Below are 24,689 nucleotides of genomic sequence, written 5' to 3'. Positions count from 1 at the left end.
CTTTGCTCTGGTGATTTTAAACACTGAAACAAAGTGCTATTAATCCTGTCAGACTTCACGTCCCTTTTCTTTCTCTTCTTTTTGTGTGCGTGTGCACTCTGGGGAGCACGAGCCCCGAGTTGCAGAGATCCTCGCGCCTCTTGCACCTGCCCGGCTCCTGCGACGCGCACGAGCCCGGGTCGCGTGCAGGAGATTTTAGGGGCTTTGCATGTGTTACAAAGTTGTTGTTGTGTTGTGGGACAGAAAGCACGAGGAGGGGGTGGGGCAGAGTCTCAGTAAGTCAATTAGGAGCGAGTCAGTCTGTCTAATTTTCCTTACAAACATGAGAGAGAGAAAGGGGACATGAAGGGGGGAAACAGAAATGTAGCGGAGGTTACCTGGGCCTTTCACCGACATACACGGAACCGGACCATTGTCACTGACGACAGATGACGCTTTTACACGTGTAGCCGGTTAATAACGCAAAGCCTGTACATGCTGCATGTGCTTGTGTTGTTTTGCATCTGAGGCAAGAAGTTCAAATAAAAATGATCAGCTATTAAGCTTCTTCGTTAATTCACAGTCTGGAGAAATAAAAATGTTATAGTTTCTCTTCGTGCTGCCAGCACGAACATGTTTGGGCTGTTATTATGCATTAAATAATAACCAGCACTAAAAGTCTGTTGGATGTAAAGATCTGAGCAGCTGAGGAAACGAGCACTGTCTTTCAAAACAAAACACACACACAAACAAACAAACAAACAAACAAAAAAAAAAAAGATAAAATGCTGGGAGCTTTTGTAATGGGCAGACTGCACTCTACTGATCACTTTTTGGGAACAGGTATTGCTGCCCACTATCTGTCTATTTAACCGGGACCCGGAAGATGGGCTGCTGCTGGCTGACGTGCCATTACGTTGGTGGGCAGCTGCAGCCTCTTACGGCCACTGAAGTTTCAGCTCATATTCACTGAGGTTTGGATACAGCGAGAGGGGAGGCAGACACCGAGCGCACACAGGCTCCGCTCCCTGTCAGGTGATCACCCCGGCTCTTTCCCGGTGTCTGGACAGAGGCTGTAACACACAGGACTCGTCTGTCTGGACATTTCTCCCCTGCACAGCGCTCCTTCATTTCTGCGCCGTTATTTTGGAGAGAAGTCCCCGAAGCTGCGCAGCGAGGCAGACGGAGCCACTTTCACCGGCTGGACTGTGAAAGTCCCCTGAACTCACATGTACTAAGACCGAAGCAGGTCAGTCAGTGTTTATATTAATACATTTTTTCATCTGTTATTAAATATATCGTGTAGAAAATGTTTTTTAAGACAGTAAAAATGTGGTCATGATCCTGAGGTGTATGCGATAATAATTTTTACAATTTAATTTTTAAAAGTCAAGACCCCCATAGATTGTTATGAACATTAATTTGTTGACAACAAAGAAATAAAAGATTATATTCTGTACCACTGCTTGAGATACCCTTTATAAACGAAATAGAAAAACGCGGGTTTTACTCTCGGTTAAGCTGTGCAGATAATAACTGATTTCACAGCCGCACATTATGGACCTAACTGTGCGAAGCATCAGGGAGCAGCCAGCCTCACTGTTTAATTTTTTGTAAGATCTTATTTTTGGAAACAGCATTATTTATAATTATAACGAGCAACCAATAAAAAAAAACCCGGCACGGACTAATATTTTTACTGTGCCCACCAGAATAGAGTAGTTCTTTTCACGCAGTCACATCAACAATCAGTTTTTATGTGCCCCGCTTTGTGTTGCCTTGGGCAAGGTGCAGTATTCCAGGAATAAACCCTCGATCACGAAATGGATTAGTGTATCATCAGCATGATATTAGTGACGACAAAAGTATTCAATTGTCACGGCTTTAAAATGCATAATGAGTAGAGCAATCCTCTTTCATCTGTAGAAAGAGCAGTCACATCACCACAATGGTGGAGCGGCGACAGGGGCAGGCTGGGGTCTCCACACACATTAAGGAGCTGGAGTCAATACATGGCAACCTTTTTATACCAACCTCTCCCTCATACCTGTGCTGTAGCCTACATGAGGCTTTGTAGACTGTGCATGATTCGGGTGGCATGAAGTGATTGTGTGGAGGGAGCAGACAGCATCAGACAGCTTTGTTTGCTGAAAGCTGTGGGGCCAAGAAGAAATTTAGCAAATACATTTTTTAATGAATTTTCACACTGCTGTTGATGAATCTGCGAGCTTTTATCAAACATTTTCAATGCAGATCCATTACAATGTCAACATTGTAATGTACTGACTGTCCCCATGAATACTGTATCCATGGCAGTGGTTCAGGCTATGAACATAGAACCATCTTATGCTCCATAATCTCTTTTGTTGAGTATGCAGACCATGTGTTATATCCTGTCCTATTCTGAAATGTTATTATTCTGAGCTCTAACTGCTTAAATGGGAATGGGTCTTGCTCTCACAGCAGCATCCAGGCCCCTCTCTCAGCAGTTATATGGTCTTGTGTCTGGGTGCTGTGTCTATAAAGCCCTGCGGTGCCCTGACTTGAACTAATTAGCCTTGAGTAAAGGGGACAATAATGCTTCAGCTGGTTTGTGTCATTCTCTTCTCTCTGGCTCTGCTTATCTCCCAAACCCCACTGTGGCTCTTCACACTCCCCTCCAAATGCACACAGAGTCAAGCATGCACATACACACACACACACACACACACACACACACACACACATCCACACACCTCCACTCTGGATAATGATGGATGGCCGTGCCCAATGGGAACAAACAGGTAGATAAAGCCAATCCCATTTAATAACAGCATGGATCGGAATGATAATCTTGTTGTTCATTAGCCACTGTGGCTTCACAGTGATGCAGTTGTTGCCCACAATTCTCACCCGGTGCAGGAGGTGTTGTGAGAGGGACGGTGTTCTAGGACTAGGATAGCATCCCTGGGTGAAACAATAGTGCTGTGTCCTTGAGAAAGACAGGGAATGCAACAGCAACCCCTCTCCAAAAACTCTCTCTCCACTAATGCTCAGGGACCCTTTCACATCTTTTGTTCCAGCACAGATACAAATGGGATTAATGAAGGTATGAATTACAGAGAGCTAAATCATGCTGAGTAATCCATTTGGCAAACATGCAAACAACAATGGGCATGCTATAGCAGCTAGCCTTAGCCTGACCTACTGTCTGAGGCCCAATGCTCAACACAGAATGCAACACAGGCTCAGCACTGTAGGCTACAGTGACATGTTGAAATGCTGAGGAAAAAAAAGCCCCTTTCATTACTTGCCTGAGGATGAGGAGCATCACTGGTGCACCATTCAAGCTCAAACAGAGTTCCTTTGGGTTCAAGGATGTGTGACAGCAATTATCCTGTAGTATGAAACCAAGTTATTAGATGTAGTATCTGTTACTGATACTATTGGGGCAATAATTATTTGAGGGCAATCAACAGCACGTTAAGAGGAGCAGGTTCTCACCCCCACCTGCCTGCAGCAGTACTCCTGTCCACTGGAATGTCAGTTATTCAGGTACTGGCCCTCTGCTGCCCCACATGCACTAATTTGTTGATTTAAGGAGTTGACAAGCTCAAAGGGCTCAGCTCATCAACTCACGGCCTCTGGCAACAAGCCATTGCTTTAATGACTTACGACTGACACTGACACACACACACACACACAGTTAGTCTGCAGTAACAGATCAGAGCGTGAATCATCGCCCTAATGACCTGCGCTGTGCAGATATGAGACTTTTACCTGAGGAATTTGTCCAGGTATCACAATCTTCACGGGACAACCCCCTACGAACTCCCACCCACCGTGATTCTGTGACGTCAGCTCTCGGCGTCTGGGTGGCGGCCAGTCTTGGCCTGGAGCACCCGCCCCCCCCCCCCCAAATATCCCCTGTCAATCAAGCACATATACAGGACGCAATAAAAACAACGCATCCAGACTTCTGAAGCCTAATTTCTTATTGTGTCGAAAATATGACCGTGATCTCAGGGCATCACTGGGTGCTAATCATAACAATAATTCATTCAATGAATACCTGTGTTAAGGGGCTGATGTCTGTCTAGATTAGTATTGTTTGGTTGAATGGCGTTAACAGCCACTTTAATGATCATCAACTGGTTTTATAGGTGAGGCCTGCCTGGTGCCACGTTAGAGAAAGAGGCGCCGTTAGTATGCAAACTGCCCTGTCCCCGGGACAAAACCTCTGTTCTCACAGGAGGACTGCCCTGCTACTAATTAAAGACAATTAGGCCACTCCAACAATGGGGCCATCTTCGGCCTCATAAATCTACTCCTCCTCTGTTGGTTTTAGAGGTGCTGAAAACGCTGTGTTTATTTACATAACAGCAGTATGCGAAGAACATGACAATTACCGTTAGGGATGCGAAGCCCCCATCAGCAAATTTAACTGACAAAGGAAAAAAAGAAAATAAAAGGAAAGATTTGCAAACGTTATTTCTATGTAACTATAAACATTTTTCTGGGGTAGTTTAGATCCCCGTGAACATTTTGCATAAAAGCTCGTGCAGGTGGGGGAAACCGATTACATTTTTTAAATCATTATAACACTAAGTCGTATATTGTGCAAAACGAATCTCCTCCTGTGTTAAGTGTCTGTCTTTATGCGTATAAGTGCCGCTAAAAAAGCAGATTATCAGAGGCCGATTGTACATTTAATGTGATCTTCATGAGAGAGAAAGAGCCCCGAGAAATTACACCGCTGATTGATAAGTCTTTTAGTTTTTCGGTGCAGGAAAATGGAAATTGAAAGAAGCAGAGCAAGGATGCAGAGAGCCAATTGTGGCGAAGTTTGACTGTGATTGGCTCAGAGCGAGGCCCCGCCTCCCGTGGCTTGATATGGGAATTTACTGGCGCCAGGCGCTTCAGTCTGCGCCACATCTCATTAATGAGCCCGAGCACTACACGGATCAGGAGGTTTACTCATCCAAGCTGTGTTTTCCGTCAGCAGATCGAAATTGCAACAGGTATCCGAAGGAAACAAGCCTTTTTTTTTTTTTTGCATGCGGGGACGGGATGCTGTGCCTCGACAGTGTACTATTTCGTGCTTGTCCTGTAGTGACAAGGACCTTGCAGTGTACAGAGTTTATTTCACTATGATGAGATAAAACTTAGACACAAAATGCTGATTCTTTATGTGGAGGAAGAGGTGGACGGGCCGTCGTTACTATGAACTAACGTTTTGTTTTCGTGTCATTGCAGGTAGGAATCCCTGAAGAGGAAAGAGGACACCGGCTTATTTAAGGATTCTATTTATGAAGTAAATAACCACAGCCGACACTTTCACAGCTCGGGAACTATTTTATCAGGAGGATTTAACTTCTACTTGGGCGTAAACGTAGTCCCAAAGTATCCCAACACACAGACAGCCGTACTGAGAGGAGCAGACTGCCGGCTCAGCCATGGAGGTCGCAGCGGCCGATCAGTCTCGGTGGATGGCGCACCATCACGCCGTGCTGAACGGCCAGCACCCAGACTCTCACCACCACAGTCTGGGTCACAACTACATGGAGCCCATGGCGCCTTTACTGCCCCAGGACGAAGTTGACATGTTTCTGAACCACTTGGACTCTCAAGGGAACCCTTACTACACCAACTCCCGGGCCAGGGTCACCTACAGCCAAGCACACGGTAAGATGCGCAGCTGTTTACAGTCGCACTTAAGAAGCCAGCGACTTATTTATGACAAGAAATGAAAAAAGTGCGTTTAGAATTGCGTGGGAAAAGAAATAAAATTTAATTTATGCATTGCTTATCATTTTTGTCTTCTCTGCTTTTTGTTTTTTGGTGGGGGGTGGGGAGGTAATTCTCCAAAGACCAAATACAACCTTAATTATATATGTGTGTCTGGGGAATTTTTCTTAAATTTTCACAATTATTGTAACACAACAATTAATGCCATGCCCACAAATATTTGCATAAAGTGTCTTTCTTTGCATTTCTGCGCCGATTCATCAACATGAAAGGAATTTGCAGCGAATGACAGCAGGAGGAAAGGGAAGTATGTCATTTAACCCCTCTCTGCTGGGGCAGGGGTTCTGCTCAGGGAGGGAGAGAGAGAAAAGCACTTCCCGGATATAAAATAAAAACCGCAAAATTACTTATAACAATCTTTAGTCCGCGAGCTGCAGCCGGTGACAAGATACAGTCGTGACACGGAGCTACTTGTTCTGTTTTTCTGCAGTCACGGGCCTTTATTGGCTCTGTCTTTAGTGAAAAGATGAGAGGGACTGCGGTCAACTGAAAGAAAATATTTTTGGACAAGTGACCGATTGTAGAAAAATCTTTAGTTTTGATTTGACTAACCAGCCAATAATTATCAATATTTAAAACTAAATGTCGGACTTGAGAGATTCTGAACATTTATCAGGTAAGATCTGTGTGTTCTTTGCAAACTAATGGAAAGAGCTGTGTGCTAAAGACGCAGACGACGAGTAAAAAATAATACATGGATTATTTTGGATGTTTCAGCGCGTCTCACTGGGAACCAGGTTTGTCGACCACACCTCATCCACAGTCCCGGTATTCCCTGGCTTGACCCCGGGAAAGCAGCCCTGTCCGCTGCCCACCACCATAACGCATGGGCGGTCAGCCACTTCGGCAAACCCGGCCTGCACCCCACCGGCTCCGGCTACCCCTGCAGTAGCAACACCGGTACTGCTCCGGTGTCTTCGCTCACCCCGGCGTCCCACTCCAGCCCGCACCTCTACAGCTTCCCCCCCACTCCTCCGAAAGACGTGTCCCCGGACCCCGGTCCTACCTCGCCGACCTCCACCTCGACCAGGATGGACGAGAAGGAGTCGATCAAGTACCAGGTGCCGCTGACGGAGGGCATGAAAATGGAGAGCTGTAGTCCTCTCCGCAGCGGCCTGGCCTCCATGAACAGCCAGGCCGCGGCCACACATCACCCCATCCCGACCTACCCGGCCTACCCGCTGCCTGCACCCCACGAGTACGGCGGCAGCCTGTTCCACCCCGGCAGCCTGCTCGGCGGCTCCTCCTCCAGCTTTACGCCCAAATGCAAAAGCAAAGCCCGCTCGAGTTCAGGTGAGTCTCACGTGTGTTTGAGCTTGTACCTGAAGTCAGGTGAGAGATGAGAGCGATAAGCAGGTTATAATATCATCAGGCTGACATTATAACCTGCTGTCAGTGTGAGCCTCATGGTCGGACGTATTTGTTTTACGCTTGGTTTATTTTTTAGAGGTCGGTTCTTTCCACCGTATGCTGATGCATTATTGCTCTGATAATTAACTATACACACACACACACACACAGACATTATTTCCATCTCCATCGATTAGCTTCTCTGAGAGTCGTTTTTCACTCTGACACATTAAAGCTCGGTCCGCTGAAATGGCTTCATTTCCACACCTGAGACTGACCGGGCCAACTTTTTAACTTAATGTCCGCTTACACAACGAAACCTTTCCGGAGTATTTTAAGGAAAATGGGATTGCATCTAACTAAACTAACTCTGGTAAATATGTTGGTCTGGGGAAAAAATTGGAATATTAAGTATTAAAGATTAATGACTGTGACACAAATGTTTTTTTAAGGATTTTTTTTTTTTATCTTTACATCTCTAATCCACATTCAATTATTGCGTGACTTGAATGTGAAATTATATTTTGTTCGTGCTGTTGGCTTGTTTTCATTTTTTTATGTGTCATTAATTGCACTTAGAAAATGAAGCAGTCACGACGCCCTGGCTCCTGCCATATCCTGTATACCTCCAAGTGAACAAATCACGACCTCCACCCCGCCCACCGCTCTCCCCAGTACTAACAAAGCACAGGCGACAGAGCCCTGCTGTTTGTGTTTTTAAGCATGGCCTTGGCCCAGTGCACTGACACAAAGTGCAGGCAACAGAGTCCACAGTTCATCTGCTTTTATGTGCAGATGAGAATACATTTAATAACAGTGTCAGTGTAGGTCTGGGCACCAGTGAATCGGGTAATCCTGATCAAACATGCACATAATTGGTGTTCCTCTTAGCTAAAATCCTCAAAGCCATTGGAATTGTTTATTGATTGTAATAAAACACAGGCTATTTTCTGACTGTCTGGACAAGCACCTGATTCAATATACTGCATGTGTTGGGAGTATTATTTAGACTTTATGTCTGACATTAATGTGCAGACGTTTGAAAAACAACCCAGTCTGGTAATGGCTCTGTAATTTCCCTACATTGTTCCAGCTGTTGTACTTTGGATTCATGGATAAAAAGTAAGACATCTTAGCCTGTTAGCAAGTTGCTCCAAATGCAGCTGAGTAATTATCAATATTGTCATCTTTTGTCCTCGTGTTTTTTAATACACCTGAGGAAAGCTCACTGGATGTTAATTTGAGTGAATGTGAGCTGTTGTTGCTGAGAAATGTTATACTGTGACATTTAAAAAAGAAGTTTGTCAGTCTCTGCCTGATTTGGTAACGCAAACATATCAGCCACGGCATTAAAAAGACTCTTATCTACCAAAGTCCATGTCCAGTGCCAGTAATGGTGACTGACCATTGTACAAAATGCCACAATGACATTTCAGCTGTCAGGACACACACCTTACAGTAGCTTCCCGTTAAACTGGCCTCAAACCAGAACTCCTCCTGCCCTCCACCCGAACTTTTAATCAGCTTTCATCTTCATTTTTTGTCTTATTTCAACACTATACATTGCCCAAAACTTAACATAATATACGTTTGTCATTTCTAATGAATATTCAAAGTGTTAATGAGATTGCTTCAGTGTATTTGTTGGACTTACGAAACACTTAAGAGGAAGAAAAAGGGAGGTACAGAAAAGCGCTGAGATGCATTTCAAAAGGAACATAGCTTTTTGCTAAGGTCAGATTCCATTGTCGAGCGAGGGTGGGACTTTGGGTGTCGCTAGCATTATAACACGAATAATGAGAGGATGCTCTAGGGAGAAGGATACTTGAATTAAATGAATCGGTCGCTTTAGCAACAAGCTGTTTGAAGTCAGTTAAACCTGTATTGGGGAGGAGAACGTGGGACTAACTAAAAAAGCAGGTTTTTCTATGGCGGTATGCACAGGTGGTCTACTTTACTTTCAAAGAATAATATCAACTTCCTCAAAGATATGTTGGACTAAACATGTTTTACTATATTATGAGAACTACTGACACGAAAGCTTTTCATTAAAGACTGCAACACAGTCAAGCACATTTAATACCACCTACACACACTTATGTTTCCTCTCATGGGTGCCCACTGAGTTGATGAATAATGTAGTCCTAATTTGATGGTGTGTCTCATTCTTCTTGTTGGACACCTCTGGACATGTTCTGGCTGTCTGTGGCCTCCCCACTCAGGATCAGTTTACACATGTGTCTGTGTCCATGACAGCCATGCACACTTGGTGCACCTCCACACTGACATGGACATTGTCAGCACTATGAGACAGATCTGGACTTCGTATTACAATGCTGCCTGGGGTCATTTGGTGCTGTATGGTTGCCCATTTGGGCTGGACAACTGTTGCTTCTGACAGAGTGTGAATTTTTTAATTATATAAAATTTCTTCGTGTCTCCTTCTCTTGAACTATATGCAGAGGGCCGTGAATGTGTAAACTGTGGCGCCACCTCCACCCCCCTGTGGCGACGGGATGGGACCGGCCACTACCTGTGCAATGCCTGTGGACTGTACCACAAGATGAACGGCCAGAACCGACCGCTTATTAAGCCCAAACGCAGACTGGTGAGTTTTCACTCCACCGCTTTACTCTGAGAGAAGGTACCCAAATATGAGCACAAAGCAGATGCCGGCAGCACAATTCCAGGAAAGTTATATTTTCCCTATGATCTTCCTGGAATTGTGTGTCCCTCTCACCCCCCCGATGATCCGCCTTCATGGCCTGTTACAATACTGCTACTATTGCCATTGTTCCTGCTATCATTATTGCTGGTACTTCTGATACTGTTACTGATACCAATGCCCATGCTGCTTTAGTTAACACCATGCTCAAGTAAATGAAAAGCAGCACAGCACAGAACATTCTTGTTGATGTACCTCTGCTCCATTTCTGCACGGCAACTTATAGCATCAACCACATACTGAATACTGAATACATTTTTAGGTGAAATTATTTATTTTTTTATGGCGTCAAAATCGTCTGTGTATTCCAATTATTTTCTTAAATCTTATCTCTTTAACTATCTGCGTATCTGTCTATAGCTCTACCTGTTTTTTTTGTTTTTTGTTTTTTTTTTTAAGCATTGTGGTTTACAGTAACTTCAGAGACTTTCATTTTTGGAACATTTTTAGAAAATGATAATTTTTTCAATTTTATTTTTAATATGCATTTTGTTAACAAACAAATCCAGTTACTTTATTGTCAAAGAATTCTGAAATTGCCACAAACAACCGTCTTTATTAATCAACACTAAGAAAAAAACAACAACAACAAAAAAACCCCAAAACCAATTCTACTTAAACTCGATATATATTCGGGGTGTGGGAATAATAAAGGGTACTATTACTTTAACAACTGATGACAATAGTAATAGTAATAATAATAATAATAATGGATAAACACTGAAAATCAATGACACAAAAATTAAATAATACAATGTTTCGTGCTGGTTTAACCTCACAACTTTAATAAAATGAGATCTGGGCATTTTCACTGACTCAGTCTAATTATAATTGCAGAGCCTGCAGTCTGGGTCTGGTGGTCCTCATTAACATTAACTGGTCATTTCACTGGCCAGTAAATTGGCCACGACTAGTCGATCTGTAAAGGTGTTTAAAATCAGAAATAAAAGAAAAAAGCCAAATAATTTTTTGTTATTACTATTACATATATATATATTCGATTTGTTACTTGACCACCTCCACTTCGTTCCTCCTAGTGAAAAGTCCATAAGTTTTTCCACTGGGTCGGCCCATGTGGCTGTAGCTTTTGCATTTTCAACTCAAGTGTTTTTCAGAGCTGTGTTCAAAGGGGCATCCAGTTGTTTCCTATCCGGATATCTGCCCGGCCCAGATAAGGAAGTCAGGCTCCCGGCTGTTTCCGCCCTCAACCAGCGCGCTGCATTCTCTATGGCCAGACTGACATATACTGTAAAGAGATTATCACAACACTGGAGGAGCCGCTTATGTGTGAAGAGACAGACCGTGAGGGGCGGGGATTGGAAAATAAATGGATTTATGTTCTTCTTTTGTTTGTCTTTCTCACTGGGAAGTGTACGGTTTTAACCGCGTTTAGTTTGGTCTTCTTTTTTTTTTTTTTTAAATCCAAGTTACACATTTCATTTCGTATGAAATGATCGGAGCTTCTTTCGCTGCTCTCCTGGTCAATAGTCCACCTGAAATTAATAAAAAGAAAAGCCTGGATGCTGCTAGTGAAGCAAAGTGCCGCAGGGTTCTTGCGTGTAAAGCTAATGTTTCTTATTATGTGTGAAGAATTGATCCGCAATGGACGCGGGAGCACATTGCCAGGCAGGACACCGGGTCTTACACGACTTGTAGACCACTTTCCTTGGATCAGGATAAATAGAGTTTACACAAGGCCTCCGTTATAACCTGTTAATGGCCGAATGCTTATTTTTAATTCCATAAAGATGACAATTACCGACAGGAACGTAGGACAGAATGGGGCTTCTATAGAGAAATGTCTGCATATCTTATTGCGCAAATGAGAAAATTTGAGTATGGTTTCAGCAGTCCGCATAATTTTTTTTTAAACAGAGGATTAAGTATTTTTTCCAGTCTGAGTGTCGCATCCTTTGATGCTTCTCTGCACATGGTGCTGCGGTTTAAGTTGAAATCTCGAGAAAGTCCACGTGCCGCCGTTTAACTCAAGAAAAACTTTCTGTCCCTTATTGATGTTGTGCTGAGGCAGAAAAACACCAATTCGTCGCATGAGCTGTCAGTGGCGATGTTTGATGTGAGAAGAGATGGACGATAAGGCTCCCGTCGGTGCCTAAATGAGCGTCACATGCAGGGAGTTTGTGCAGCCCCGTCTGCAGAGCTTCATCATGTGATCGGCCCATTACTCAAGCTGTTTTCTCTGCTTCCTCCAGTCCGCAGCTCGACGTGCAGGCACCTGCTGTGCAAACTGCCAGACCACCACCACCACCCTGTGGAGGCGCAACGGGAACGGAGACCCGGTGTGTAACGCCTGCGGCCTTTACTTTAAACTGCACAATGTAAGTAGCCTGAAAAAAAAAAAAAGACGCTGAGGTGTAGTGCGGGTTTGGGGGGGGGGGGGGGCTGGACTGGTCGTTAACTGGTCAAGTGGGCGGACAGCTTGTATCGATTTAGGAGCAGAGAGACTGTGAGAGTGTGGAGGCAAAGCCTGCTCACCCTGTCGAGCAGAACCCACCGGTCCAGGTTTTTTATTAATCCATCGCTGTTTGAATGGGGGGCGGTTCTCCCAGGAGAGGCTGCAGGGTGGGACTGTCATTCAGTGTAAAGGCGTCGGTTACACTGATGAGGATTTGTCTGAGGCTGCTCTTTTCAGCACAAGCCTGGTCCTCATCCCCATGCATTCATATTGACCACGATGCTTCTGTTTGGTTTTAAATGAAACAAAAGCAAAAACCGCCCCTGACTCGCCTAATAATGGAGCTATATATGCAAAACAGCTGCTCATTATTTACCGCATTTTATTTCACAAAGGGGCAACAACATATTTGGCTTCCTTCAAAGAACTCTGTGTAAATTATAATAAATATAATAATAAATGTTGAATTGTTAAATTATGATGACAAACAATGCAATAACTTAAAGAAACAACTGCTATATTACTGTGTTCATGGTATCGGTGCAGCTCTTGTCTGGCTTGCTTTGAGCTAAAGTGCTGCTCTCCACAGGTTAACAGACCTCTGACCATGAAGAAAGAAGGGATCCAGACACGCAACCGCAAGATGTCTAGCAAGTCCAAGAGGAACAAGCGAGTAGGGGACGGTTTTGACGAGCTATCCAAGTGCATGCAGGACAAGGCCTCTCCCTTCGGCAGTGCACCCGGCCTCACCAGCCACATGACCCACATGGGTCACCTGCCCCCATTCAGCCATTCGGGACACATGCTGCCTACTCCCACACCCATTCATCCTTCATTCGGTCACCCCCACCATTCCAACCGCTCGCCAGTCTGGGCTGAGCCTCACTGAGCCCCTTCTGGAGACAGAACTCCTCTCTGTCTGTGGGAGCCACCATGTCGCCATTAACACTAAATGGCCTTCACGTCACGTCGAAAGCTGAACAGACTTGTTGCGTCATGTACAGTGGTTGGAGGAGAGGGACTTTCAGTTGGACTTAACTGAAGGTCACGCCATGCCTGACCTCACTGATGGGACGCTGCAGAGAGCAGGACTTAAGCGGACTCTGAAGAGCTAATGTGATGAGGGGCTTTTTAGTCCCTGGGTGACTGAGGCTTAAAGGAAGTGGAGTGAATGGAGATGCTTGTCATTCTTTTTGCTTATTTTTACTAAGTCACTTTGGTACCCACCTCTCCATGACCCTGTAACAGGAGACTCGGGAGAGGTCTTAAAAAGAACCGCTGTTTCAACCTCACGACCATCTCATTATATAACTGAGATTCGTGCACCCTGTCCATCCGTAGGCTGCGTCCACAACTGCTGAGGACAGACAGCTCCTTTAGTGCTGGAGGTCTACAGACTGGCTGACAGCTTCAAAATCCGTATGCTTCTGTTTTCAACCAGTCAGGCCCAGACTACAATCCCCACGAACCAGTGCGCGCCTCACATGCTGGATTGTATACCACCACAAAGCTCACCTGTTTTTAATAATGGACTTTTATGGAAAAAAAGGACACAGTGTGTCGCAGTGTTTATAAATACTTAATTGCTATTATTGTTGTTATATTTGATGTAATAATTATTGCTACAATAATTTATTTTCACTCTTTAAGCTTTCGTCAAAGACACATAGAAACTTTTATGATTTTAATTTCATGGTTATTACATAAAGAAAAAAACACTGACCTTGAGCTGTATGTTTTTATCATTTTTTCCATCTCACAAAAGTAAAAGAAATAAAGTTTAATACAGAGGGACTTCCTCTTTAGTCTGTCTCTGTTCCTTTTAAATGCATTTACAAACACACAGCATACTCTCCTTTAATGAAGACTGGTTGATTATTAAAATCATAAGTGATATCAGATGTATTAAGGAAAGCTCTGTGATCCCTTAAGCGTGGTAATGCTTTGGTCAGGCTCCTCCTCTATCTGTGATGGCACGTTGTTAAGAGAAGGCCTCTTTGTGAACTAAGGCCCCAGGCTGGACCATTGTACCCAGACAGCAGGCTCCAGCGAAGGGCTCCAGAGTCACACAGTCATACATATGCACATAATCACATGCTCACACATTCACATCGGAAAAAATAGAAAACAAAAAGCAAACACAAACCCTAATTCACACCCATGTTTCACCAAATAACTTATGCAAGATTTCTTATTTAGCTCAAACAGTGAGGTTGTTTCTGAGACCATATGCAACAAATACTGAGTCATCGGTGCAGCGGAGTGGGAGCTGTTCTCGCTCCCTGTGTCTGTTGGAGTAGCTCTCTCTCTTGGCTGCGGTGATTGGAGTGAGAGGAAGGACAGCGGGTCTTTAGTGGGAGAAAGAAGAGGAAGGAAAGGCAATCAAGCGACCTGAGCAAACACGTGGGGGTCTGCTCAGACCCTTTACACACAGATGTTCACGCAGCTGAAGCTGCCAGGAAGCAGGCGTCAACTCTTTTTCTCCATTATCTCGTTCTCTTTTTCTTTCTTTTTGTTTTGTTTATCCTTTTTTTTATTCTACCCGTTTATGCGCTCCTATTTTTTATGTTTTTCTTTTACACTCCTTTACATCCTCTGCCTCTGTGTTCTCCATTCTGTCCCTCCCTTCCATTTAGACGATTACAGTAAAATAACCAGGATGAAGAAACTTTGAACAGAGCCAGTCACTAATGAGTGTGCTCCATTAGGGCCAATTTAAGGTCATCATCACGGAGTTCAGCATGCCCTCACACACCCACAGGACAAACCATCCGATTAAACGGTCCAAGCTAAAAGTGGACTTCTACCCCTCCCTGAACCCTCCACCCTGCTCACATCTGCTGGTCTGCTGTGGAGGTTGATCTGCTGGGGTTTCCCAGCAGGCTAATCAGTTGTAACTGGAAATAATATTAATCATATAGATGCTGTTTGTTTTTTACCCACAACACCTTCTTTTGTTGTATACATATAAGGGACTGGAAGACTACATATTGGATTCAGAGTGGAGGTGGGATTCCCCCGATTCACTTGCTGAACATCAGTGAAAATGTAATGCCTGACTGCCAATAAGCAGTCTAGCCATCTGTGTGCGGCGTGTGGGTGCTGGGCCTTGTACAGGCCACTGCTCCAGCGAGTTGTGTGCTGCTGTTGCCGGTGAGCCTGCTCGGCCGAGCTTGGCCAAAGTCCCAGAGACTAAGAGGGGGAGACAGAGAGAGCCAGCACTCTTCAATGAGGCCCTCCAGAGGGAAGGAGCAGGCCTCCCAAAAATAATACAACAGCCTGCCAGGCCAGCAATTGCTAGAGCTGCCCTTGCTTAAACACACATATCCACACACACACACACACACACACACACAAACAAACACAAACACAGACACAGACACACACCCCGTCATGAAAACGTAACATATGTACAAGGTCTTTGTGTGGCAGTCTGTCTGATCTAGAGGCAGTATTTGTGAAGAGCCAGGCTACGTTTCAAATCTTAGCGCTGAGAAGACATTGAGTAGCAGGCACTTGGCATGCAGACTTGCTGTTGATATGTATGCCTTGGATTGATGTTTTGGTACCCTTCATGTGCCACAGTTGCTTCATGCACTGCAACATTAAATTCATACAGACTCTTTAACGGGGGGTGGGGCTGTACTTCTTACTCACCAGTGGGTACACTGAACAAGACATTCCTTCTTGACTCACATCATGAATTATGTGACATGAAAAGAGCCATAAAACAGGATGTTACTTATCTTCAGCATCACAGTGGCGTTGCTCGAAGAGATGAAGTGGGGGGATCTTAGATGCATCAGCGGGGTGAATGTAGTGACCACCTATATCAGAGCACAGAGAGGTTTACGACTTCAACCTGGAACTGGATGTTTCAACTCATCTTGACTCCCTACCTCCTTCTATTCATCCTCCCCCACCATCTACATCTCCACTGTTGCTCTCCCTGTCTTAGAGTCATACAACTCTCCATCGCTTCCATTTTCCCCATCTCCAACCCCTCACTACTACTCCCACTCTTTTCTCGTCACTCACTCCCCCAGTGTATTTGTTTTTCCATCAAATTGAATTAGCAAAATCAAAAGGTATTCCGACCATCCCCTCACAAAGTTGAGTTAGGGAGAGAGACACGTAGAAGATGAAAGGAAGTGGAGACCAGTTCAGATGCAGGTCCCTTAGTGTGTGTGTTGCAGTGGGGGTTGACCTTTGCCTGGGCCTAACTAAAAAAGCATCCCTCCTTCCTCAAAACCCTAGGAGGATATTAAGGCTGCAAGATGGGACAATATTTAGATAATACAAACATAAGACATGTATTTATGCATCCTTTGTCATAAAGTGAGTAGTTCATGAACCTCGTGTGTCCTTGAGCCAAAAAAAAAAAAAGAACTTGTGCTTTGCTATGATGAAGCATTAACTAACCTCTAAACTCTATGAAATGTAATTGCTACCAAGTCATAGTGATTGTGCTATGAGGAGACCCACATTGTGAACTTCCTCTTTTCACGGATCAACAGAAATTCATAGAAATAACCCTCTGACGGAGCCTGACAGGAAAAAGGTGGGTACATTCAGTAAAACACCTGGTGAACACTATTCATGGAAACCAGCACACATATTTTATTTAATACTTGAAGAACTCATAACAGTTTTAAAATGAATCAACCACAACATGTGATGTGATGTAGCGATCGGCAAAGCTTTGATAGGAGTAACTGTCACTGAGGAATAGAGAGGAGAGAAGATAATCACTGATGACCTCTGTTGACAGGAAACACTGCATCCTGACCTGTCAGAATATCAAATCTCATAGAGGATCTCTCCAAATGCCAAAAATTAGTCAGAAAAAGCCAAACCTGTTTTGATCTTGCATCATTGCATCACCTCCATGACCTCAATTGCCTTCCATGCCTTTTCCCTCCATTTCAGGACAAAAACTGAATGACTACTAGATAGCTACAGCTGTATATAAAGACTGGCTTCTCAGAATAGCCAAGAAAAACAGGAAGTGAGAAGTTCAAACATACAATACTTGTGTTGTACTATTAGGACCAATTAAGGCCACAAAGGCCTGACTGAGACAGCAAAGAGAGATGTTAATACAGAGGCACTATTTTTGTGATTATCTGCAGGTTCTGTATGTAGTCTGAAAACAGGAAACTAAAGCCTGTCTACCACATTCGTTAATAATCTTATTCCCTACAGATTATGCTATAACACAAGAGTAAGCTATGTGACAGTGATAACCTTTACTAGGGTCACTTGAAAAACATTTTTTGTGCATTTCTTTTATTGATCCCAAACAAAGTATTTATCCTTAGAGAGCCTTCATTATCGGCTTTTTACCAGCATCAGTGGCATAGCTTGGTAATATTTCCACTGACTGTTCTTGTTGAGCATCACCTTTAATTTGTCATCATGACATTTTGGTGTCTAGAAATTCGTCAGACGGAATTTTGTCAGCAACAATTATTTCTTACAAATAAGCCAAAACATTGTTATGCTGAGCAAAAACAGTCCATTCACCACTGCACCTCATCACAAGTCTGGTTGGGTGAACAGAGATAGCTTGTGGATATGAAAGTAGCAGTAGAAGTGAAAGGAAGAGCTTTCACATCATTCACTATGGCAGGAGATAGCTCAGCTGACTCAGTGTCAATGTCCATTTGCCTCCTTCTGCTGTCTGGGATGTAGATGCCATGATAATATGTCTGTGTTCTTCTGTTTGCACACAATCGCAGCTGAAATGTGGCTCCAATTCTGGTCCCGTGATTGCCGAACAGAGGCTACAACATCTATGAGTTGGCATCAGTCGCCTGCTCTGTTCAAGCTTTTTTTCCACAACAGTCCAGGGCAAAAAAAGTAGCTGTCAACGGTAGGGTGTGGACATGCAGAGCAGCCGTCCCACAACTCACCCTGAAAATGAGGTCAGTCTCCTCTCACCTGGGACAGGGAGCATTCAGGATGTTCACCAGGGACAGGTAGTGTTCGGGTCTCATTCATGCCGTATTCTGCAGCGCTGAGGCCCTCCTGCTCACCTGCTCCGACAGACAAATTCATCCCCACTGTCTGAGGACAAATGGGTCCATTCATCTGAAGGCTCCCATTGACAAACAGGGGGGCAAATACAGTACTAATGCCTAGGAGGGCTCAGGGGAGTGGGCGTCTGGACCTGCCATCCTCTTCCGCACCCATATAATGTCCCTCGCCATTCCCAGCCCTCGCCTCCGCTTCACTTGCGTTTTTGCTTTCACTGACAGGTAACTGGAGAAAGGCATGAGTAGCAGAGCTGAGGGCACCTTGGCTCCCAGCCAGGAGTGAGAGGAGGGGACCCAGGTGCCTACCCCTGGATGGATCCTCTGGACACTCCCACCGGGACTGATGACCAGACAGAGAATGGGAAGACAGTAGAAGCCCACAGAGACCTGCTTTGCCCTGCTCAGACTCCCAAGCTGTTCAGTTTGCTATTGTAGACTAACTATGGTCACTTCTGTGGTGGATTAAGTGACAGAGCTACTCTGTGGCTCATCTGAATAACTTTAAAGCCTGCTTCCTTCTAATGGACCGATTTGTCCCCACATCACAGTGTACCTCTTGAGGTATAAGTCTAGATATCTTGTTCGATCAATGTGCTTGTTTTCCTGTATGTAGTGGTGCATGAGAGAAATGCTGACATGATTGCACAATCCCGAAGAAGTCAGTTGGCCAGGCCTCATTTCAACCCTGCTCATCTTGGCTGTCATGCATGAACACAGCAGGAGGTGAGGGCATTCCTACATATTTTTTTTTCTGTGCCTCCCTTGGTTTGTTTCGTCCGATACTTTACATCCAATATATATCCAATATGTCCTATCAGTGTTAACCACTGACAGGACACAAACACACAGACTAAGAAAATAAAACAGGTCTGTTTTTAAGTGAATGATCAATGAAATAGTGTGCTTTGTTTAAAAAAAAAAAAAAAAAAACTACAGTAGTATGATTCAACTATTAACAGACCACAGGCATCTTGGAGGGAGATAAAATGATGAAAGTTATTTCTAAGTGGCAAAATTAAGTTTAGTAGATCCAAACAGTTGATACAGCGTTGTGTGTATCAAGTGTCGATATGTATCACTGCACAAAGGCTTTATTTTTTACTAATAAGCAGAAGTGTAGCCTTTTTATAAATGAGACCTCTTATTTTCGATCAGCAGTACCAACGAGACTTTTTGTGTTTGAATGTGTTTACCTGGATAACATTATCATCCACAGATAGGGCAACAACTTTCACCTCAACTGTCTCTCCTTGCTCAACTCTTGTTTTACTTTAAACCAGTTCTTGGAGAAATGTGTGCAGACCTGCAACCACTACATTGTAGACGCCAGAATTCTATGGAGACAGAAATTATCGGTGTCATCACACATGCACAAACTCACACACACACTGCAGACCTATCTGTTGAGGATCGGTATGAAAGGACGTTGTGCTCACTCATTGGCTCAGTGGGATGTTGCAACCCCAGCACCTAACTGGTCCTTATCTCCCCTGAGCAGGCTGCAAAGCTTGATATGCATCTGTCATATTTGTCGGAAAGAAAGACACCACGGTGAGAGCATGATGAGTCAAAAAAACAGGCCAGTGACATAAACTCACTTCCCTGTGGTTTCTGCATGATCGTGATCATTTCTTGTCTGCGTCAAACTCCCTGGTTCAGAAGACACTCAACACAAACACGCTCAACACAGTAATATATACATGATATTAAGCACTTGAATCCATAGTTTTCTGTATGTGGACATGGGGCACCTGGTTACTAACTATGCATACATGCCTGTACAAGTGGACATTTTGACAATTGTGCTGTCCTGTAAGAAAACAAGAAGCCAAGAACAGATTGTCATCATTCCATCATGACCATCACCATGACGACAGATAAGACCCTGTCCTCTTGTCGTCATAGCAGCCTTGCATCAGCTCCATCAGATGCTGTGGCTAGCTGAGCCTTTGACTGTGCGGGTATGAGTGTCTATGTAAGGGATATCTCGTCTGATAAGAGCAGGAAGGAGACAGCAGAGGGCTGAGGCTTCACCACTGAGCTGCTACACACAAAAAATATATTCAGTCTAAATTAGCCATAGACAAATTCTCTATACTTCTACAATGGTCATGACACAAACACATACAGTATGTACACGAGCAAGTGCATGTGTAGGAAAACAATGAAATAATGTTCAAACAACAACTACGACACCAGTAGTTGCTGTTTGACAGCTCAAAAAATCCTTGGCTATCCTCTCTGCTCCCACTGCCTGAGCAGAGCATCAGCCATCATTAGATTACACTTACCAAGTCCACCTGTTTGTCAGGGAAATGCTGCAGATAATTTGAAACTACGCACAAGATTAAAAAACAGCTTTGTTCCCCACTTTACAATGACAATAAAGCCATCCTGATTCTGAAAGGGATTCTTCAAAGGCCAAGCGTCAGTCTGGTAGGTGTGATCTTGCTTGGGTCGAGTCTCTTTCTCTGTGTTATATTTATGCCACTGATTGACTTTTAGCTTGCCAAATCGTCATTAATTGGCATCACACACACACACACGTGCATTGATGCATGCGCACACAAATACAGGGCATCTAATCCAGCTAATCCACCCTGCCAGTTGAACAACTGGTAACATGGTTAATCACCCATGTAAAAATAAAGACAAGACCAAATTGACTGATAGAATTATTCCATTTACCCGTCTGATTAAAACATGTCACCACTGCCATGGTTCACTGGAGATCATCTCAAAAGAATGAAAACAACACATGAAAATTAATTAAAAGTCAGTGGTGTAAACGGCTTCATTCAACATTGGTGCAAATAACAAGCTTTGTACCATGATAACTGGCATGTACAGACACATCAAATTAGCTAGCACGAAAAATAGGTAATCAGTGAGCCACTTTGAAAAGGGCAGGAGAGACTTCTTGAAACAGGAGACACTTTCTCCAAACAAGGAAGCACTCTGAGGGGAAAGAATGAAAATTTTACGACACCCTTTCAAACAGCAGAAAATGTTGCTGGACACGAGCTTGTCCGACCTCAGGTCACTTCCCAACAGCCCTCGTTCTGGTTTGACATCATAGGCCTTGCAGGTCAAAGTGAAGTGTGCTGAGACAGTAGGTTGCAGAACGAACTATGAGTGGACAGAGGCAGAGAAAGGCAAAGTGAGACAAAGGAAAAGTGAGGTGGCTGAGAGCGGGCTCTCTGATTCGTTTCCTTGGCAGGATGACAAAACTGTGTGGAATGCAGTGGAGAGGGGAAAGAGAAGTGATCAAGAGCTCAAGAACGAAGAGAGGGGGGAAAAATAGACGACAGACAAGGAGAGAGAGAGGCCTTCTGAATCAGCCAGGATGGCCTTCCATTGATTCGTTTCCCTTTTCCCACCCTATTACCATTCTCCCACCCCTCTCTGTTCACCCATTAGCTACATGCCCATTGCTTCCTACAGTACTTTAAAGGGAAGCTTTGTGGCTTTATGGAAGAACCATAATGAAGGTGCGTGGTTGCTCTACATACAGTATACTGGCACATCATAAGCCATACGTTGCAGACACAAGCAATCTATGCATTCCAATTATGCAGTGAATTCAATAAAACCGACAATTAATTGAGACTTGACTTACAAACGTGCACGCTCCTGCACAGAAACAGCAGACAATACACACACAATTACAGTGTAGCAGGCAATGGGCTGCCTGTCAGCCACATTTCACAGTGGCCTATCATGGCCTGGCGTACCCGGCCTGCGGCCAGCCACTGCTTATGCACTGGGTAAACACTACAAGCTCATCCACATGGAGTCTCACACATTTTCCCAAAATGCCATGCAACACACAACCTCAGTCACACATCCACACTGTGATTAATGGAGTGTGAGCATTAGATATGACAGCATTACTAAGCCTCTGTGATAAAGAGCCACACACAGCCAATCTGTTTTCTCTCAGCCAGTTTTGTGTCCCCTGCTTGTGTCCATCCTTTGTCCACAAACTCTGGACTCTTGTCAAGCCAGCTAAGGCATTTTGTTTAGAAATACTACCTTGGCATAATTTTCAATTTTAATTTGATAGTGATGAAATGCTCTGCCTCTGTAAAGTATTTTTAATACCGCCATTATACTTTACAGGCTCTATACTGAATACTGGCTGCGGATCCAAGTTTTGAGAGTGTGCAAACACACGCACAGACACACACACACACACACTATGAGAGCATTAGTCAGTCCAAAACTCTCAAAGTTCTATGGTTCCCACTGGGCATAAGATTCTTCATGGTGTAGATGTGAAACTCACAAATGAATTACGTTCTCCGTGCTGACAGAAGTGTATCCTCCAATATGGCAGTTACAGCAGAAGACTGAACAGAAGCCCCATGTTTACACAAGGATAATTCAGGTCATGAGTCATTTGTGCCGTTATTCAACAGTTTGAATGTAGTTTGGCTTCATTATATGCCCATCATGTGACAGCAGTCAGCCAGAATGCCCCCTCCATGGCTCCTCTACTGTCATGGTTTTGAATTTCAGTCTGCTTTGATTCATTCAGCCCAGTTGTTTGTACTTAGATGTCATAATCTTGCCATCATTTCAGACCCTGCCGGTCAAACCTTGCCTGCCTTTCCTTCAAGAGAATCACCTGACATGCTCCTCCATCTTGCTAACTTCTTGGTCATTCCCACATATACTCAATAGTTTAATTAACTGTCCACTTGCTCTCTGCAAGATTTGTGTTTGTGCTATAGCCTTCCAGCTGATTGCTCTTTGCCTGTCTGTTTTGATCTTCATTGTGTTTTTGACCTTGCCTGTGTATTTTGGATTTTGCCTCAGACCGATCCTTTGTACTTTGTTTGATTATTGTATCCTTGTTTCTTCCTAAGTAAAGACTCTTTACTTTTACTTTTATTTGCCTTCTGAGTCGTGCTCTTGGGTCTTTTTACTGAGAACCGTGACATCTGTGTCTTCTCATGCCCGTCTCTTACCCCCACACCCCCACCTTCTACTGGCGCCTGTACGGTTAGTTAGGGATTGCCACAGGACATCATGTGACAAACAAGCAAACACACAAACGCGATGACATGTGCACGCGCGCTCACACACACACACACACACACACACACACACACACACACACACACACACAAACAGACCAGTAGACATGTAAGCGTGTAACGTGTAAAAGAACCAACACATTTGTCATTCTCCCTTCCATTGACTTCTTTTATGTGGACAAACTTGAATAAGCAGTAGAGCACGCCAACAATAGAATCCATTCTACTTTCAGTATCATGGCTGTGTCCATGTGTGTTAGTCAAAGCAGTGGCAAGACACACCTTCAGGCTAAATGTTATCAGTTACTTATTGTAGTTACAGCTTTGCCAAATTCAGGATTTGTTACTTGTTTCTTGATGTGGCAAGAAGATTTACAGTGATTATAAATCTGTTTTAAGTATTTATATGGTTTATTCTTGACGGCTCCTTTGCAATTAACATTTCTGAGAAAAAAGACAATTGAAGCTTTACGTATTTTCATTTATTTGGGGGATTTCTCCAATTTGTGATGTATGGGTGTTGTAACAAGCGGACATATTTATATCTTGAAAATAATTCATTATTGGGATGACACCCTGTTGATCCCGACAGTCACTAGTTGCTCGCCTTCCCTACAGTATCCAACCCAGCACAGGCTCTATTTAATCTCCCCCTCATCACTTTCTCTGCTTGTCTGGCAGACTTCCAATGTCTGAAACTCTACACGGTGCTGGTTCTGCCCTTTCTACAAAATTTAGGAAGCCATTAGTAACATAAAATCATTACTCCAGGAAAAGGGAGGTAGCGAAACATGGGGAGGGGAACGGTAAAGAAAGAGAAAAGGACAAGAGTTAGGACGACGCAGAATCAGAGAGAGAGAGAGATCAGATTACAGTTGTTTTTGTTCATTCCACCAATGATGTGCAGAGACCTATTTCACTAATAAAGACTGAAATGACCCCCGCAATAACTAGTAAACTAAATCATTGACCAAAAGGGTCACCACACTTTGTGCATTCTCTGCATTGTTGGGAGGACTTGCAAATTGAAAACATGAATACAAACAAAACTACAAATATGGTTATGTACATTGAAAATACAATTATCAACAGAGACAAACAATTGAATGAGTCTGAATAAGTCATACATATTTCCACTGAACTATAAATTCTCAATTCCTATAATTTGGTACCTTCATTTTTCCACGAAAACCCCCTTTCCTGCCATTTCCTGTTTCAAACTTTGCAGTCTGTCATATAAGAAATTATCTTCTTAGCGGTAAAAATAGACTTTGTACAAAATCCATTTTATGTCGTTCAGAAGAAGCAAAGTGATGAAAAAATGTTGTGTAATACTGTTTTTAGTTCTTTAGCAA

The 24,689-nt window shown here is 43.8% G+C and overlaps 1 protein-coding gene across 3 annotated transcripts; it reads left to right on the top strand.

Annotated features, from left to right (window-relative positions):
- The first annotated feature begins 955 nt into the window (after positions 1-955).
- Positions 956-14,053, top strand: gata2a (GATA binding protein 2a). 3 transcript variants are annotated; one of them, XM_029501874.1, is made up of 6 exons: positions 956-1,228; positions 5,215-5,643; positions 6,484-7,059; positions 9,567-9,724; positions 12,052-12,177; positions 12,844-14,053. In XM_029501874.1, exons 2-6 carry the CDS (start codon positions 5,415-5,417, stop codon positions 13,141-13,143), a joined length of 1,389 nt encoding a protein of 462 aa, XP_029357734.1. In that variant the 5' UTR covers positions 956-1,228; positions 5,215-5,414; the 3' UTR covers positions 13,144-14,053. The 3 variants fall into 3 exon arrangements, with proteins under 3 accessions (XP_029357734.1, XP_029357735.1, XP_029357732.1); XM_029501875.1 differs by lacking the exon at positions 956-1,228 and adding an exon at positions 4,868-4,979 and having other exon boundaries at positions 9,579-9,724; XM_029501872.1 differs by lacking the exon at positions 956-1,228 and adding an exon at positions 4,868-4,979.
- Positions 14,054-24,689: the final 10,636 nt, after the last annotated feature.

The sequence above is a fragment of the Echeneis naucrates genome, chromosome 5 (genome assembly GCF_900963305.1).
Source record: "Echeneis naucrates chromosome 5, fEcheNa1.1, whole genome shotgun sequence".
NCBI classification, from domain to species: Eukaryota; Metazoa; Chordata; class Actinopteri; order Carangiformes; family Echeneidae; genus Echeneis; species Echeneis naucrates.
Note: the sequence above shows the minus strand (reverse complement) of the source record. Positions and strands in the feature narration are given on the sequence as shown.